The 15,540-nt window shown below is 35.3% G+C and overlaps 1 protein-coding gene across 9 annotated transcripts in view; it reads left to right on the top strand.

Moving 5' to 3' along the window:
* LOC128873947 (peripheral plasma membrane protein CASK) overlaps nt 1-15,540 on the top strand; it is a 245,848-nt gene that overhangs the window by 20,258 nt on the left and 210,050 nt on the right. For 8 of the 9 annotated variants that reach the window (XM_054118005.1, XM_054118006.1, XM_054118008.1 and 5 more), the window contains exons 4-5: nt 1,676-1,753; nt 4,298-4,473. In XM_054118005.1, the coding sequence (XP_053973980.1) occupies nt 1,676-1,753; nt 4,298-4,473 (254 nt within the window). Of the gene's footprint in view, nt 1-1,675; nt 1,754-4,297; nt 4,474-13,252; nt 13,325-15,540 lie in introns of all 9 variants that reach the window. The other variant, XM_054118007.1, reaches the window with a different exon arrangement.

Below are 15,540 nucleotides of genomic sequence, written 5' to 3'. Positions count from 1 at the left end.
ATGAACAATTTCAGATTCTTGAACTGCCATACCGCCCGTGAAAGTTTACGTCACAGGAATTTCATACGGATATTAAAGGAGTTCATTCATTTTAGAAGTTTAAACAAATCGAATGTATTTTATTTTACTAGTCAACAATGCCATTCCATGATTTCTAATCGCTTTCATTATGGGCATTTTGGTACTTGGGTTTCCTAGTTCTCAATGATGAAAAGAAAATATTTAGCACTGATAATTGTGCACCCAATAACAGTTCGAATCGCTATCTATATTTTTACCTTCTCTGAAATCATAGGGTATCTGAATCGTGTCTATGAAATTATATTGGTAAATTCGTGAATTTAATATAGTTATGGTACATTGAATTAGGTAGTGAATTAGGTGTTTATGTACATAGTACAGATTGCCTATCTCGATCATTGCAGCCACTTCCTGAATACAAATTTCGCTTCGCTGTGAATGTATTTAATTATCTTCGATTCAATTATCCTCGATTCAATTATAAGCAGTTCACTGAACGTTCTGCAGCATTGAGTCACTTTACAATCGTTGCTGGTTACTTAATCATCCATGCGAGTCGTTGAGTTGGAAAACATTAATTTCTCGAATGACAACACGGGCGCGTATTATTGTCAATTCGCTAAGGAAACTATATCGAGTGAAAGTTGAATAAGTCACTTTTTGTTGATTTTCTCATTTCCTACACGAATCTGTAAGCACCGAGTAATTTATTACGTTCGATTTGTTCGTTTCCTGTGGTAAAATCGCACATGGCGCTATAGTTAGGTCAAGATCAACTGGTTGCTCAAGGCCACTGGCGAGTTACCCCATCACATATATTTTAGTTATTCTGTATGTCACGTCTTCGTGCCAACCGGTAACCGCACAGTATCTCTGAAATATCGATAGGTAGATAGATAGGTAAGGCATTTATTACATGCTCTGGGACAGTGTCCCCTAAGAGCCTAAGAGTATTAGGCTATTGCACAGAGCGTTACATGGGTCAGCACTGTCAGCAGAACATAAGCTCTACAGGGTGTCCCTATAGTCTGAACATGTAGTAAATGTCACTATCTACAGTTAATTTTCTTCCATAAAATAACTATGGCCACTCCTTATTCTCTATGTGTCCATTCTTCAAGGACACCCTGTAAAACAAAAATACTAGAGTCTGCTGGTGCAAACATCTAATAAGTTCTGCATTAGTTCATTTATTATTTTTTATGTAATTTATATCTATCATTTCTATTACCTATTTTCGTGTAAGAAATTCCTTGAGCATGAAAAGGTCGAACATTTTTGACATAAAACTGTGAATTATTCTTATTAACAAGAAGACATGGTATTAAATTTACAACAATTTCAGAACTTAAAGAATCCAATCCTAAATTTAAAACCATTCATTGACATTTATTAATGAAACAGTTAAACTATGCTTGTGCTATTATGGATTATTTAGTTGTATTCGTGTAAACAATACTTTTTACATTTGATCGTCTCAATCTTAATATACAACGCGATCGAGAAATAAATACGTCGTATTCTCAGTTTTCGAATCGGAAAGTGTTGCATACGTCTGCTGACGTATCTCATTATGGAGATTTTGTTATTCGAATGTTAGCGTAAATCGTTGTACTTTGTAAATTGTATGTTAATGCCGACGCTTCTGTTCCAGTATGGATGGCTCTGATTTATGCTTCGAGGTTGTCCGAAGAGCGACTGCTGGATTCGTGTACAGTGAGGCGGTTGCCAGGTAAGAGAATGTATGCATTGTGTGTATAAAATTATTCCATGCACCAGAACTTCATTCTTCTATTCTACGTGTACTTTGAAACGACACGGCTCTCCAAACTTTCGAAAGAATCGTTAACCTAGATTCTAAGGTCCAGCGGTCTCCATTTTGAATATGACTATTGTTGCCTCAGAACATGGAATTAACAATTTGCATATTTCCAGGTCGTCGGTGACAACTTTTTCTTGTACATTATGTAGATCTTCCCTATCCACGACGGTGCATTATGTGTAAATAGTTATGGAATATTATTATTTTATGTAATTTCTTTCAAGTAATGAATTTAATTTTTTTTCCATTGATTTTCATTAAACCTATTGTTTTTATTGTCATAGTTAACATTGTACTGTTTAAAGGTGTTATTAATTATTGGGAGTCTTTATTAAAATTCCGGAATAATAATGAGAATGATAGCTGGTTTGTAAATAGACAACGGCTAGCAACGTCTTTACATATTGTTCTATTTACAATGAACAGTACGCATGTTTGCTCTAATTACTGCGGTTATGAAAGGAAGCGACATTTCCTCACAGACATTTCCGTCTCCTGTTTACAAATTCGCCCGTGTTGAATAGCAGTAAATTAGTCGACCATATGACGGACAACTTAAGCGTACGTCATGTCCAAAATTGTCCGTGAAGCGTGTTGCTCTCTTCATGGTCGGTGCAAGTTTAGATCATTGCTCGCAGCTATCTGAAACACTTGTAGCGAACAGATCGGAAACGGATCAGACTTTTTTGGTCTTGTGTTTAAAAACCAGAATATTTTAGGATATATTTATTCGCATTTGAAATTGGGTACTTAAAACATCGAATTAAGGTCAGGAAGAATAATTTATAAACATTGAATCAATCGTAGCATTTGTCTCTATTCATCGACGATACGATCCTTGTCATTATTTCCCATTTATCCGAAATAAAATAACGAATAATAAATAAAAGATACACAGCTTTGAATACTTATTTATTTAATATTAATTACTATCTGAAATTATAAAGGTCTCCTCTTTCGATGTACTTTTATCTATTTTATTATAGACTACAGGTATCTATTGATTACAATTTATATTACTTACTAAAATTAAATTATATTTCACGTTGAACAATTACAAAACTTTCTCCGAATAACCTTTCAGTAGAATAAACGTTACAAACAAATGTCTACACGGTGTTTTCTATCTTCGTTTGAATAAAATTTTGTCCATTTTTAGAATACTCGAATAAGTGGGTACGAACATATCTACTAGTTTCGTGGACAGCTTACAATTGGGCGTTACCCAAGTGTTCGGAATCGATCTTCTCCTCCTCGAAATATATTATTGAACACTACAGTTCGAGAGATCCGTAAATTACTTGCGCTCAAAATCTTTGTGCGATAATACAGTTTCTTGAAGATTGAGAGTTGTTCTTTTACAAATGATGATTTTCGAACTGATAAACGTGAAATAGTTCGCGGATGAAGTGTATTTTAGGAGAAACGCGGGCTGTGGAGCAAACCAATTAATTCCACAAATAACAGGAGGGATGGAGAGAAGGGCATAGAAAATCGAGAGGAGTGAATCGGGTGGGAACGTTCATTCTGATAAGGCAGTGTTTCTCGTTCATTGCTTTTGCGTATACATGTGCAATATTAAATGGAGCAATACAGAAGCATGTAAATCAGCATATTTATGCCATACAAAAATAGGAGTAATTATAAATATAGTATTTACAATGTTGTGTATATTAAATAGTGCATACTATTTCATGGAAATTCTGTAACTTTTAGTATATTACAAAATTAAAAATATTAAATTATTCATTATTTTTCTATGTCATGGAACGAAAGTAATATCTAGGATAAATACGGTGGCAGTTTTATTTATTTTATAAAACATTTTCCAATGCAAGCTCCGAAATAACTGTTCCCGCGGAATTTATATTGCACCACTTTAATTACACAATTTTTCACAAAAACATTTATACAGGACAACAAGAGATGAAGTTAATAGTGGTGCCACTAAATATATTAATAACCTCCTCCTTTTCGAAGTCGGTTAAAAAGCGATTACCATGGTTCTCGTAGCACTGTTATTAAGTCACTTATTTATATGACTGTGGGACACAGATGATTCGTTCTTTAAGAATTTAAATGTGAAATACACTTTTAATTTGATTAAAAGAGTACAATGTATAGTTTGTGCCCAACAAGATGCTCTTTTAAAAGTCATATCATCTAGATATCAAAAGTCAAGGAACGGTACATGCAATTTTACTCATTACTACTTATTTATTACCTAAGCTCGCTTCATTCACTTTACTCCCAACGAAACATTTAATCGTTCAATTGAAAAACATCAGTACGCGAAATCAATACGACGGCCCCGCGTTACTCCTGCCGCGTCTTACGCTGCAACAAGACTCCGAGACTTTTCTTCCACGAAGCGTTGAAAAACGATACGCGTCCGTTTCACAACTTTTCCATCCCGCTTGGTATCCGAGTGTAACGCTCCCTTTCGTTTTCCAGCCATTACATGCGACAGATCCTGGAGGCGTTGCGCTACTGCCACGAGAACGACATAATTCATCGTGATCTAAAGCCGCAATGCGCCCTCCTGGCGGGCAAGGAAAATTCCGCACCGGTGAAGCTACGCGGCTTCAGCGTCGCCGTGCAACTTCAGTCGTCGCAGGCAAACGGCGTCGGTATGTTCTCACCAACCTTTTTCTCATTCGTTCATGTTTTCTCTGCGTGTACAGCCGTTCCACAGAACGTACTCTATACTATCCATTCTCGAGGGGACACGATACGGCGTTAGCTCTCTTCAATGCTTTTTTTCGTGCCTAGTTTCATCCGTTCTTTCCTCCCCCGGCCGTGTCTACGAGCCACTCTACGTCAAGCCGCGTAAGATGCCATAATCACCGATTGTTTGGTGGTCCAAAAGGGTATTCGTTTAGCTCCCAGCTGGCTGCCAGCGAAAGATACAGAGGGCCTTCGTTAAAAGCCTGAAACGTTACCTCGATAAAAGTCTCGAGATTCGATTATTTTATTTTCATGGTTATCCAGAGATTTAAAAAAAAATTATAGTTTCAGCTAATTAAACACAAATTTGACTTGTGTTTCTCGTTATTTGCATTATGCAACTTAGTAATATCTATTATTGGTAAAAGGATATTTTTCCATACTTAATCCGTAGAAAATACAAACAATCAAAATCGAAAAATAGATCTCACTTTAGACAGATTGAAAACAAACATAACAATTTTTTGTTGTCTCGTATTTATTCAGAGCAAACAATACGTCGATCGGCGTTGCTGACGCGCTGTATAAATAAAAAAGGTCGATTTCTTGAATAAACTCGTCTGCCCAATGAAAGGCAACGAGCTCGATTTCGCGATTTTCATCGAGGAGTTTCTGTATTAAAGTTTGAGCAAAATCAACTGGTCGATCAAGGCCACTTACGAGGTCTCCCCACCACACTGCTTACTTCCACCCTAGAGTGTACCCTCACCGTACTCTTGTCTTTTCGCGCATAACCTCCAGGCACACGCTCTTGGTCTCTAGAACAGGGAGGCTAGGTAGCGTGGAGTAAATGAAGGAGTCACTGCTGGTATGATTCATAGTCACGGAAATGCCTTGAGCGGTGTTGATTTTGTCTCGACTATAGCTTGAAATAGAGCTTGCATATTGTGAGAGAAACCGTGCCTCGTCGACCCATTAATATCTTGTATACTGTTCTAGTTCAGAGATTCGAATTTTATGGAAATTCATTGTCGAAGTAACTGAAACAATAATAATTGTCGAGATATTTGTTTGTTCTTTATTACCATAGATATTCGGTAAAATATGCTGGCTTTAGATCGAGGAAAGCAATTGTCCATTTCGATTTGACGTGGAGTGGTACAGACATATTTGCAGAACACTTACAATGAAAAATACAACTGAACCAATTACATCATATTTTTTGAAAATCTTTATTTATTGTTTTATTTAACATACGTCATAGAAATTGTTACATTTACATTAGCACATTTTGTTATAATAATATTTAATAATATAATAATAATTTGCAAGAATCACGAAACACGTGATTTCTAGGACGAAAATAAGTAGAAAGTATAAAGCGAATTTTGTCTTCAAGGGTTCGTTCTTGATAAATGAAATTTCGATATCATGTTACTTGGGAACATACGTTGCCCTATTTTTACAGAAGCAATAACTCTCTTTATCGCTCGTATCATCACTTTTATAAATAAGACATTCCTCAGTAAACAGATGATCTTAAATTTCAACAAAATTTTTGTGAATCCAAAACGCTAGTAGAGACTTCTTAAACTAATTATTCAAATATACACATAGTGAAAACCACAAAATTTTCTTTAGTAATCTTATTTGTAGGCAATACAGTATAATATTTACATAGAAAATACAGTAAGAGTATAAAGTAATAATAGTGGCATTGTTGAGTAAAGATTTCATCTTTTGTTCGCTTTACCTATTCCTTATTAGTCACCTTCTAATCTGTCGATTATAATTTAATTCATTTTGGTGAATTTTCTACTAGCACAACTCTAAAAATCTTTTAAAGTCCCGTTCTGTTACTTCCATTCTAATAGTAATTTTTATTGTTATAACTATTATGTTGCTAAATTATTTTTTAAGAAGAAATTCCACTTATTGGATACTATACTTGTAGAGTTTTTTGCTTGTAAATTAGGGTAGTTCAGTAGAAGAGTCATGTCACTAATTATTCACGATGTGGGGATACGTAGGACCAGAATAATAAAGTTGTTTGAACTAACTCAGTTTTGCTGGTTAGAAACTGCATATTTGACGTAAGAACAACTTTTGTTTTATCAGTTCTTGATTGAACATGGTTATTATTATAGTGGTGTGCGTACAGTACTATATACAGCAATTTGGATAAATGAAAGACGTGAGAAATGTTTTAGGTCCCAACCCTTTAAGAATGGGCGTGGCAAATATGTCACCGTATACTTTGCTATTTTAGAGATGGTTGTATGTACAATACATTGAAATAATTTTTTAATTTATTAGTTACAGAATTCGTTTGTATGCAGAACTAGAATCACGATTAAAAATATCTATAAATAATTCATTTTGTTCCATCTGTTCGACATGGAAAATAACACTTGTTTAAAAAATCTATTCTTAAAGAGTTAAGCTATTCATATTTGTTGATAGTTTAAAAATCAAATTTCACTTGACCGTTATACTCACAGATTTTGTTCTCGAAATTGATAATAGAAATAAAATTTAAAAATTTCGTTCCAACGAAACATTACGTAACTATTTCTAGTATTATTGACGAGAATTTTTCTGTTATAATTACTTCCAATCAGTGGCATACATTTCGTATAGAAATAGTAACGGCTTCAGCGATCGATTGGAATGATCGAGTATTACTACTGATGACGCAACACAATCAAGTTCACGATGTCAAATAATTAAGGGCAATGACACGGTTCGTTTGATTAAACGGCTTGGATATTGATTGTTGTTTCGTTAGCTTTAGATCAACGTGAAACGAAGGGTGCTGTTTCCTTTGTCAAAGAACACGACAAGGGAACCGGTGTAATCAAACGAGTTACGCGTGTGCCATACAGCCAACGGTGCGATAATTGAAATGCTTCTCGTTAAACGTTCGTGAAACGTAAATGGCAATTATAGCGTGAGGAACGAGACGATTCATTTCTGCGAGGAAGTGTAGCAGAGTTGGAAAGTTATCGACCCTCTGCCACTTCTAACGTACGTTTTCTATTGATTTTAGAAGAGAGCTAACATCGTTTGGATTTAATATGACGAAATGGTCGCTATTAATTAGGGGGTACTCGTATTTTAATAACAAATCCTATAAATACTAACAATGGGACACAAGTACGCATTATCTCACAAGTACGTTTACATTTTCTGTGAAATCGAAGAGGCAGCATTCGATACTAGTCTACAGAGTGTATTCGTATATTTTATATTTAGAATCTATTCATATCAATCTTTGTTTAAAGATGTACAAATGATACATATGTCTAGTAATCCCTCATTATGTATGACATAACAGCCATCTATGTATACGTTACATTGGTAACTAGAATCTATTTATCCTTTCGACAAGTAATGTATAGTGCATATATGCTACTTTTATTTTTATCATGTTTATATCTATTATTTTTAAATTTATTATTTAACAGATACATGTTTTATTTGTATATTTTTAAACATATGTCATATAAATAGTTTATAAATACTTGAATGAATATCGAATACGTAAATTATTATGAAAATCGTTTGATACACGAGAATTCGAACTGAAAACCTTCCTCTAACATACTTCGTCGTAAAACTGACAAACTATAGAGTAAACTCCATGAAATTCTTCTCTTTTTCTTGAGAAGACCAGACAACTTTTCGCTGAAACATTGCAAAAAAAAAGTAAATAATTTAGTTTATTCTTAATACTGACAATACAAGCAATGAATTTCACCTAGGAAAGGTTTCCGCCAAGCGTAAAGAGATGGTTATATCTCGATATTATCCTTCAGTCGATAGTTGCTTCCGGTTAAATAATATCCACGTGCACGTAGAGTGGCAGATAATTTTTTACGGCTGAAAGGAACGACGTGTCGGTGTGTAGCGGAATCCATTATTTACAGGAACGCCGTTAACGAATGTCGTTGAGCTAGGCGACCTCATTTTCGTAAACAGCATTGTAAGGGGAGAGGGGGGGGGGGGGAAGGCGGTATAAAAGATTCAACGGCAAGGAGACGAGCTTACCCCGTGGGTTAGGGGCATTCTCCGCCACCAGCGGAGTGACATATTTGCAGACAAAGCTGATTAACGTCCCTGGAAATGAAAAGCGCCGCTTAATCCCTCGAAGGGACAACGAATTCCTGGGGAAAGAAAAGCACTCCGCGGTTCACGGAGCACCGCGAAGCGTTCAACCGATAAGGGATGAGTTGTCGTAAATCGAAAATTGAATGCTGCCTCTTTAGAGCGTCCGACGACAGTACATTATTTTTTTCTTTTTCTTTTACCTCTTACTTCTTACACCAGGAACGCGGGACGTGTTTTTTGAATGAACATTCCGTCAAGAGCACTTTTCAAAGACACTCGGTGTTTTTGTATCGTCTCTCTGGTGAATGCCCTATTCTTCACTATTGGCTGGCTTGGTCGATGATTGGCAGTCGTATTCAAAATTTTCTCGGTGTTCGGTGTGCAGAATGCAACGGCTTTTACGGTTCTTTTTCGTCTAAAAAACATTCCTACCACCCACACCCCATCCGTTACTTTCCTAATGATTATCTACGTTGGTGTCTCTTTCTTGTGATCTTCTGTTGCTTCGATATCGCATGATTCCACGGTAAGTAGTATTTACTGCTGATCAAGTTTCTTGGTTTCTTTCGGATCTGAGTTTGTTTCTTTCATTTCATTTCAGTGTACATCAATGTACTTCATTTCAGTGTACTAAAAATTGGACAAATTTCACACGTCATCGTCAATTTCAAATGTCAAATCTCCTTCGTTTAATTTCGGACTACAGTAGAACCTCAATTATCCAAACTAATCGTCAAACACAGATGCTTCAAGATCTATATTTAATTTATCAACAAACATAAAAATTTGACAACTTCATCCGTCCTCCGATTCAGTTTTTTAATCCTTCCAATTTCTCGACATGCACATTCTTCCTAAGCGTTTGATTTACTTTTCTCAAATCGCACGGCTACGTCAGAAGGGTTTGTAAAAGCTTCGAAATGGATAGCATTGTTATTTTTTTTTTAGTTTTATTTTATTTTTACAGTGATATTTTTATTCTTCCTCCTATATGGTCAGTGGATGGGGAAGAGCGAAGGTAAGTAGAGAGCAGGAAAGCGCACTCGCTGTTGCGTTTAGAAAAAATTCTGAGCCTATAGCAAGGAGACGGAGAAGCAAAAGGGAACACACAACGGTGCGCAAGCGTGTTAACAACGCGCAACAGACATGATGTCAAGGGAATATGTTCGTTTTTGTTTCTTTTCTGAAACACGGTGGTTACAACTTGCGTCTTTATTGGTGCTGAATGGGGACATCAGAAAGTTGTAAGATTGGCTTGCTGCCTAAAGCCTCCATTGCACAGCAATCTAACTCAACTTGATTTCGGTCGAGACAGCGATGAATCTCAATTATGGCACATTATTAATTATTCTATTAATACATTTTAAAATAGAAGTTAAAATTTAGTAGAGCTAATTTAAAATATTCAACATTAAAAATGGTCATTTATAAGAAAATTAATTATTTTCCTTTCACAAAGGATACATTTCCTTATTTTATTTTTGTATTCCACTTTTTAAAATTATTTTCACATGTAACTTTCTTGCGCCACTGATAGAGATTTTTTGCAGTATACAATACACTTCTAATAAAGAATAATTTATTCTAAAGTTTAAATTCTTTTGACTTACCGTTCTATGTTTGTTGAAACTTCACAAGGATTTGAATTTTTCGCAAACGCAATAGCAAATTTGTTCAGGCACATTACTTACCGTTCCTCTTGTCCCTCCACCTCCTTTACCAGAATTAATTCACAACATTGAGGAAAAGCAATAACGAGTGTAATGGCACGAGGGCTATTTACTATCCTCCTACTGCTCCATTTAATCATTCTAAGTTCCAGAATCCCAATAGTTATTGCCCACTTCACGTACTTTTCCCATTATATTCCCTTTGGAGTTATTTTATCGTTATTTTAATGGTGCTATTATCAATTAATTTCAAATTAGAGTTAATTATTCACAGAAACGTGCACTGTTCACCCCCTTTGGTTCTAGAGTTCCAATTTACTGCCTACTCTACCTATTTTTAAAATTTGTATTATTATTCTTATTTCTTCCTTCCTTGAGCAGAGTTTATTTCGTGTATATTAAAAATATTATCTTTTACAGTATCGCAATAGTTATGAAATAATTACTCCATTGAATGTCCTTGATTTTTACACATATTTAATTATATAATCTCCTTTATTATAAGCAGCATTTGCTGCGATTCGCTTTGAAGTAAACAAATGACATCGTTTGGATAATTGGATGTTCAAATATTCGTTTGTTCGATAATTCGATGCTCAGCTGCAGTATTAACCCTTTGGGGTTGACGAGCACCGTACTGGGGACATAAGGAGGTGCTGGTTGGTACCATATGGGAACAAGTAGGGGTGGGATTAAGCTAATCGAATTACTTCTAATTTGGAACGCGAGTTTCGAATTGAATAATTAAATTTCATGAAGGGAATTATTAAAAAGAACGAGTGTCTTAATTGATCAGAAAATAATTTAGTACAAACTGGCATTAAAGTTGAGAATATTCGCTCCATTATTGCCTAATTTGTACACCCATTACCATCGAATTTGACGAGTTCTAATAAATTTATTTTATAGGCAATTATATTTTGATAGCATTACTTTGCCTAATTAATTTCAAATTATAAGTATGATTAAAAATCATCCGAGGATGTCATATCAGTCATATTTCAAATCTCATGTCAAAAATGTGTACGCCTCTTCCCCGTACAGTGACGGTCGACGACAAAGAGTTAATTTCAAATGACAATACATTAAAAAATGTTGTATACAATTCTTATATTTGTTCTAATTCCTTGGTTCTCATATTTGTATGTTAAAAATTACTATTTACTTTGAGTAAATTGTATTTAATTTAAACTATGAAATTTAGATATTCAATTTATTTGTAATATACAAGCTTAATATTTTCAAGTATACGTTATATAGAATTGAACATGCAAAACTAGAGATTAATATTTGATTTTTATATTTATTATTTACGTACGTCATTACCCACCAGCAGTACTACAAATTCAGTTCGAAATGCTTCTTAGTTCATCCGCTGTTTTCCTCACAATGACATTGAAAACCAAATTTCGCGCGACGTTCGGGTCGTATCGCCGTTAAGAGCCGTTGATAAAATGCACCGTGTTGTATCAATCGATTTATTTCACTCACAATCAGTACTCGAGCGTAAATGGCCAGTTCCCCATTCATGCTCCGTGATTCGCATAAAATCAATAAATCATTCAGTTCGAGTAGTCACAGGTGAAACTATTTCCATGCAGCTGGTTAACCGTGCGGGAAACTGATGGAAACACAGAAACGGATATCACGATATATTCTTCCTGCAAGATGTGCAGTATTGATCCGGTTGTTTGTGAAAGAATGTTACACGAAATCTGCAGAGTGCACTGTATCTCGTTTGAATCCAGAGTTGAGCACACAGTTATTTCAAAATTAATTTAAGAACCATACAGCGAATTTAAATAAAAATAAATAAAAAAAGCCAATGAATTGATCGAAAACAAGCCAGATAACACGTTGTATATATTTAATCATTGCTCATTTTTCGAAATAGTTTTTTGTCAAAGACATTTCAAATCTTTCTTCTTTAAAAAAAACTACCTTCTTTAATTATAGTTAGAAAAATATGAGACAATTGCCAGAATAATTCATGCGAATGTTAATTTTAATTGAAAAGGTGCCCAATTCTGCGAAAGAGGGAAATTATTTCCCGATATTTCAGAGCGCAAAATTTTTGACACAGTTCATTTAAAAGTTGTCCAGAAAGAGTGAAACGTTAATTTCGATGAAATGTCTGGTCGCCATTCAGAATTCCAAGTTTGAAACTAATTCGGCATACCTAACAACAAGGATACCGCAAATACCTTCTTTGTCTTCTTCAGCAACCTATTCCAAGGAGTGGAATACCATTCTTCGTATCTTTGAAAGCTGCATCGTTTCTGATTCATAAATTGTTCAGCGAATTGCTCGCTGAATTTTAGTAGGTGCAAAAGTTATATCTCTCGTGATTCTCAACGGGAAAATCCGACCGAAGTTCCCGATATCAAAGTTATTAAGTTTCATATTTATTATTCGATCGGCATCCTGTCAAGCCTCGTTATTAAAGAGTTATTATGTCGATCGCGTTGCAGAGAACGTTGTTGCTTGCAGCAGCTGCTTTTTAATTTTCCGAGTTTAACAAGGTGAAATTAATGTTTGGTATTTCGTCGCGTAACACGAATGCTTCCATTGCCTTGTTTGTTTTTGAGGGAAATTATTCTAGATGTATCTAATAATATCCGACGCTACAAATAACATAATTTCACAAAATATAAATTTAAAAGAGGAGGGAGTGGAGGTAATTGAATTTCTACACATATTTTATTTAGTCAAATAGGATACATAGGTTTACATATATCTCTAATAAAAGTAACTTATACATGTGTTACAACGTATGATCAAAGAACGAAACTCTCCTTTTCATGCAAACGTATAGTATTTTAAGATTCATTCAATTATGTCGATGGGCAACGCAGAGTCCACTTAGAGCGTTCGATGTAATTATGTTTAACGGCAACGCGTGGAAAGGGCGTCGCATAAATGCAAATTCTGATAACTTGAAATTTGGTTTGAATGAATACAGAGTGTTACACGACCGAGTATGGGCAGTGTCTGAGCCCAAAGGGGCAGCTCTACTTGAAGGTCGACAGCGAGGGTAAGCCTGACCTAACCTTTAATCATCGCTTCCGCAGGAGCCTTATATCATCATGCCATATGTATCACACACACTCACACACTCATATACGTACACTTATCACGTTTACACCGATTGTATTATGCTACATCTTAACCCGATCCGTGTGTCCCTCTCACGTTACTGTACTCTAGAAGCTGCCATTGCTTGCTTGCTTGCTTTTTCGTGTTCAGATTTCCAACCAAGAACCGTTAACAAGCCAGCTCGACATGCAAGCTGGAGATTCTCCCTAGAATTACTTCAGTGTTTTCATCGAACTTTCGAAACCATGCGATTTTAAGTCGAGACAATGCTTCCCGACGAAGACTACCCTCACCGGAACCTCCCTTACATCGTGTACACGTCTTTTCTCCATTTCTTTCGATATCGATAGTTGTACAGGATGTTCCCAGCGATTATCCGTAGACAAATTGATCGGAAAATGTGGATGTTTTTATACGAGGCTTCGATTCCGAAAAAATCGGATGTGAAAATTGGAACTTTCTCAATCTTTCCTTTCTGTTATTTTGTTTACATAGACCACGTGGTACGTTTGTTTTAGGAGCACAGGTGCAATTGTTTTTTCGAGCTATCGGAGGATCGAAAAGTGTTCGATTTTAATGAGGAAGAATGTAGAGATTCTTTTATCGTGTCTTATTTTTGAAGTATTGTAAACACTCGTGACAATTGTAGGAATAATTTAACTCTTCGTTAGTATCTTTGATCACGGTATTTTAAATTTTTTCAGTAATAAATAAAATTGTATGGTGTATAAGAAAAAACACTTTCTTTGATTAGAAATGTAGGATTTATTAGGGGTTGCATAAAGTTTGAAAAAAAATAAGTCTAATAAAATGAAACGAGGAAAATTTGTTCACACAGAAGAAAGCTGAGTCAAATAAATTGAAGTATAAATCATTATTGTATTTTTAATAAATACAAACAGAATTGTGCGTGTACACTCATACAAACCGAATGTACCACGTCGATTTGTAAATTAATGTAATTAATTTTTCCTTGTAGAGTACTTTTATAATCAGTATGTCTTCTGGTTAGATTGTATTTAAAGCTTTGAAATTAAAACTTCACTCATGTGCTTGAATATCGATTATCTTGAAAACGAATCTTCGTCCTCCAAAATTTTATGTATTATTCTATGTATCTCCCTTCTATACATTTCCACGACTAATCTCTCTTTCCTCTAGTTGTTCCGCCCATTATGAGTATTCGATATTTAATGTTCCTATTTTCTACCTATATATATATATAGTTATCTCTACTAGTGGCATTACTGTACTGTTAAATTCCATTCATATTGATGTACCATTTTTTTTTATCCATAAATGGAGTAGCTGCATACTTCAGTATTAATCTGTTCACTAATATTATCTCGAGAGAAAGGGAATAATACATGTAGGAGTGAACTAGACTGTAGAGGAGGCTCGCGATCATTGAACATTGATATATTTAGAAAGTCTGTTGTCCTGCAGAAATGAAATACGTGCACGCAAACCTAATTATATTGCTATTCTTCATTGGTGTTATCATTAAATCCTGGAGATATTTGTATATGCCACCTAAGGAGAAATTTAATAATATACTGTCGTTTAAAATTAGTAATTTTTTCGCATTTGCATTCCCATCAAAGAAAGAATTTATATAACCTCTTGAATAATTTAATTATATTACATCGCAAGTGCATCACACATATATATCTGCATATCTTCATATCAAATATCTTCTCGGTAGCTTTCCTGATTTCACAGAAACTAGCTTCAAGAAAAATCGGAGATCTCTCGACAACTGTCCTCGCCTCCACTACCATTTCTTACCAGCAATAAAAACAGCAATGTAATTATACACAGTTACTTGATTTCCACGAAACTTCAGACTTTCTTTCACATATCACTCGCCAATCCTCCTTGTCATTGGCGCGACAGAGTCATCGGCAATGTCCAATAACAGAATCGTACCATAGCGATCCGGGAATGGCAAAACCCGGTGTCGATAATAGCGATTACGAGAGGCTTTATCTTCCAACGACGGAACATCGAAACCTCGATAACCATGTCGACCTGCCGAACATTCGATTGTCGAGGGGAGAGGGGTAGGCACGTTGCGGCAAAGAATCTTTTAGGAAATCGGTTGCTCCATCCTCCGAGCTCCCTGACCCGTGCTAATTCGATTCACCTATGTAA

This window comes from Hylaeus volcanicus, chromosome 3, assembly GCF_026283585.1.
Source record: "Hylaeus volcanicus isolate JK05 chromosome 3, UHH_iyHylVolc1.0_haploid, whole genome shotgun sequence".
Taxonomy (NCBI): Eukaryota; Metazoa; Arthropoda; class Insecta; order Hymenoptera; family Colletidae; genus Hylaeus; species Hylaeus volcanicus.
Note: the sequence above shows the minus strand (reverse complement) of the source record. Positions and strands in the feature narration are given on the sequence as shown.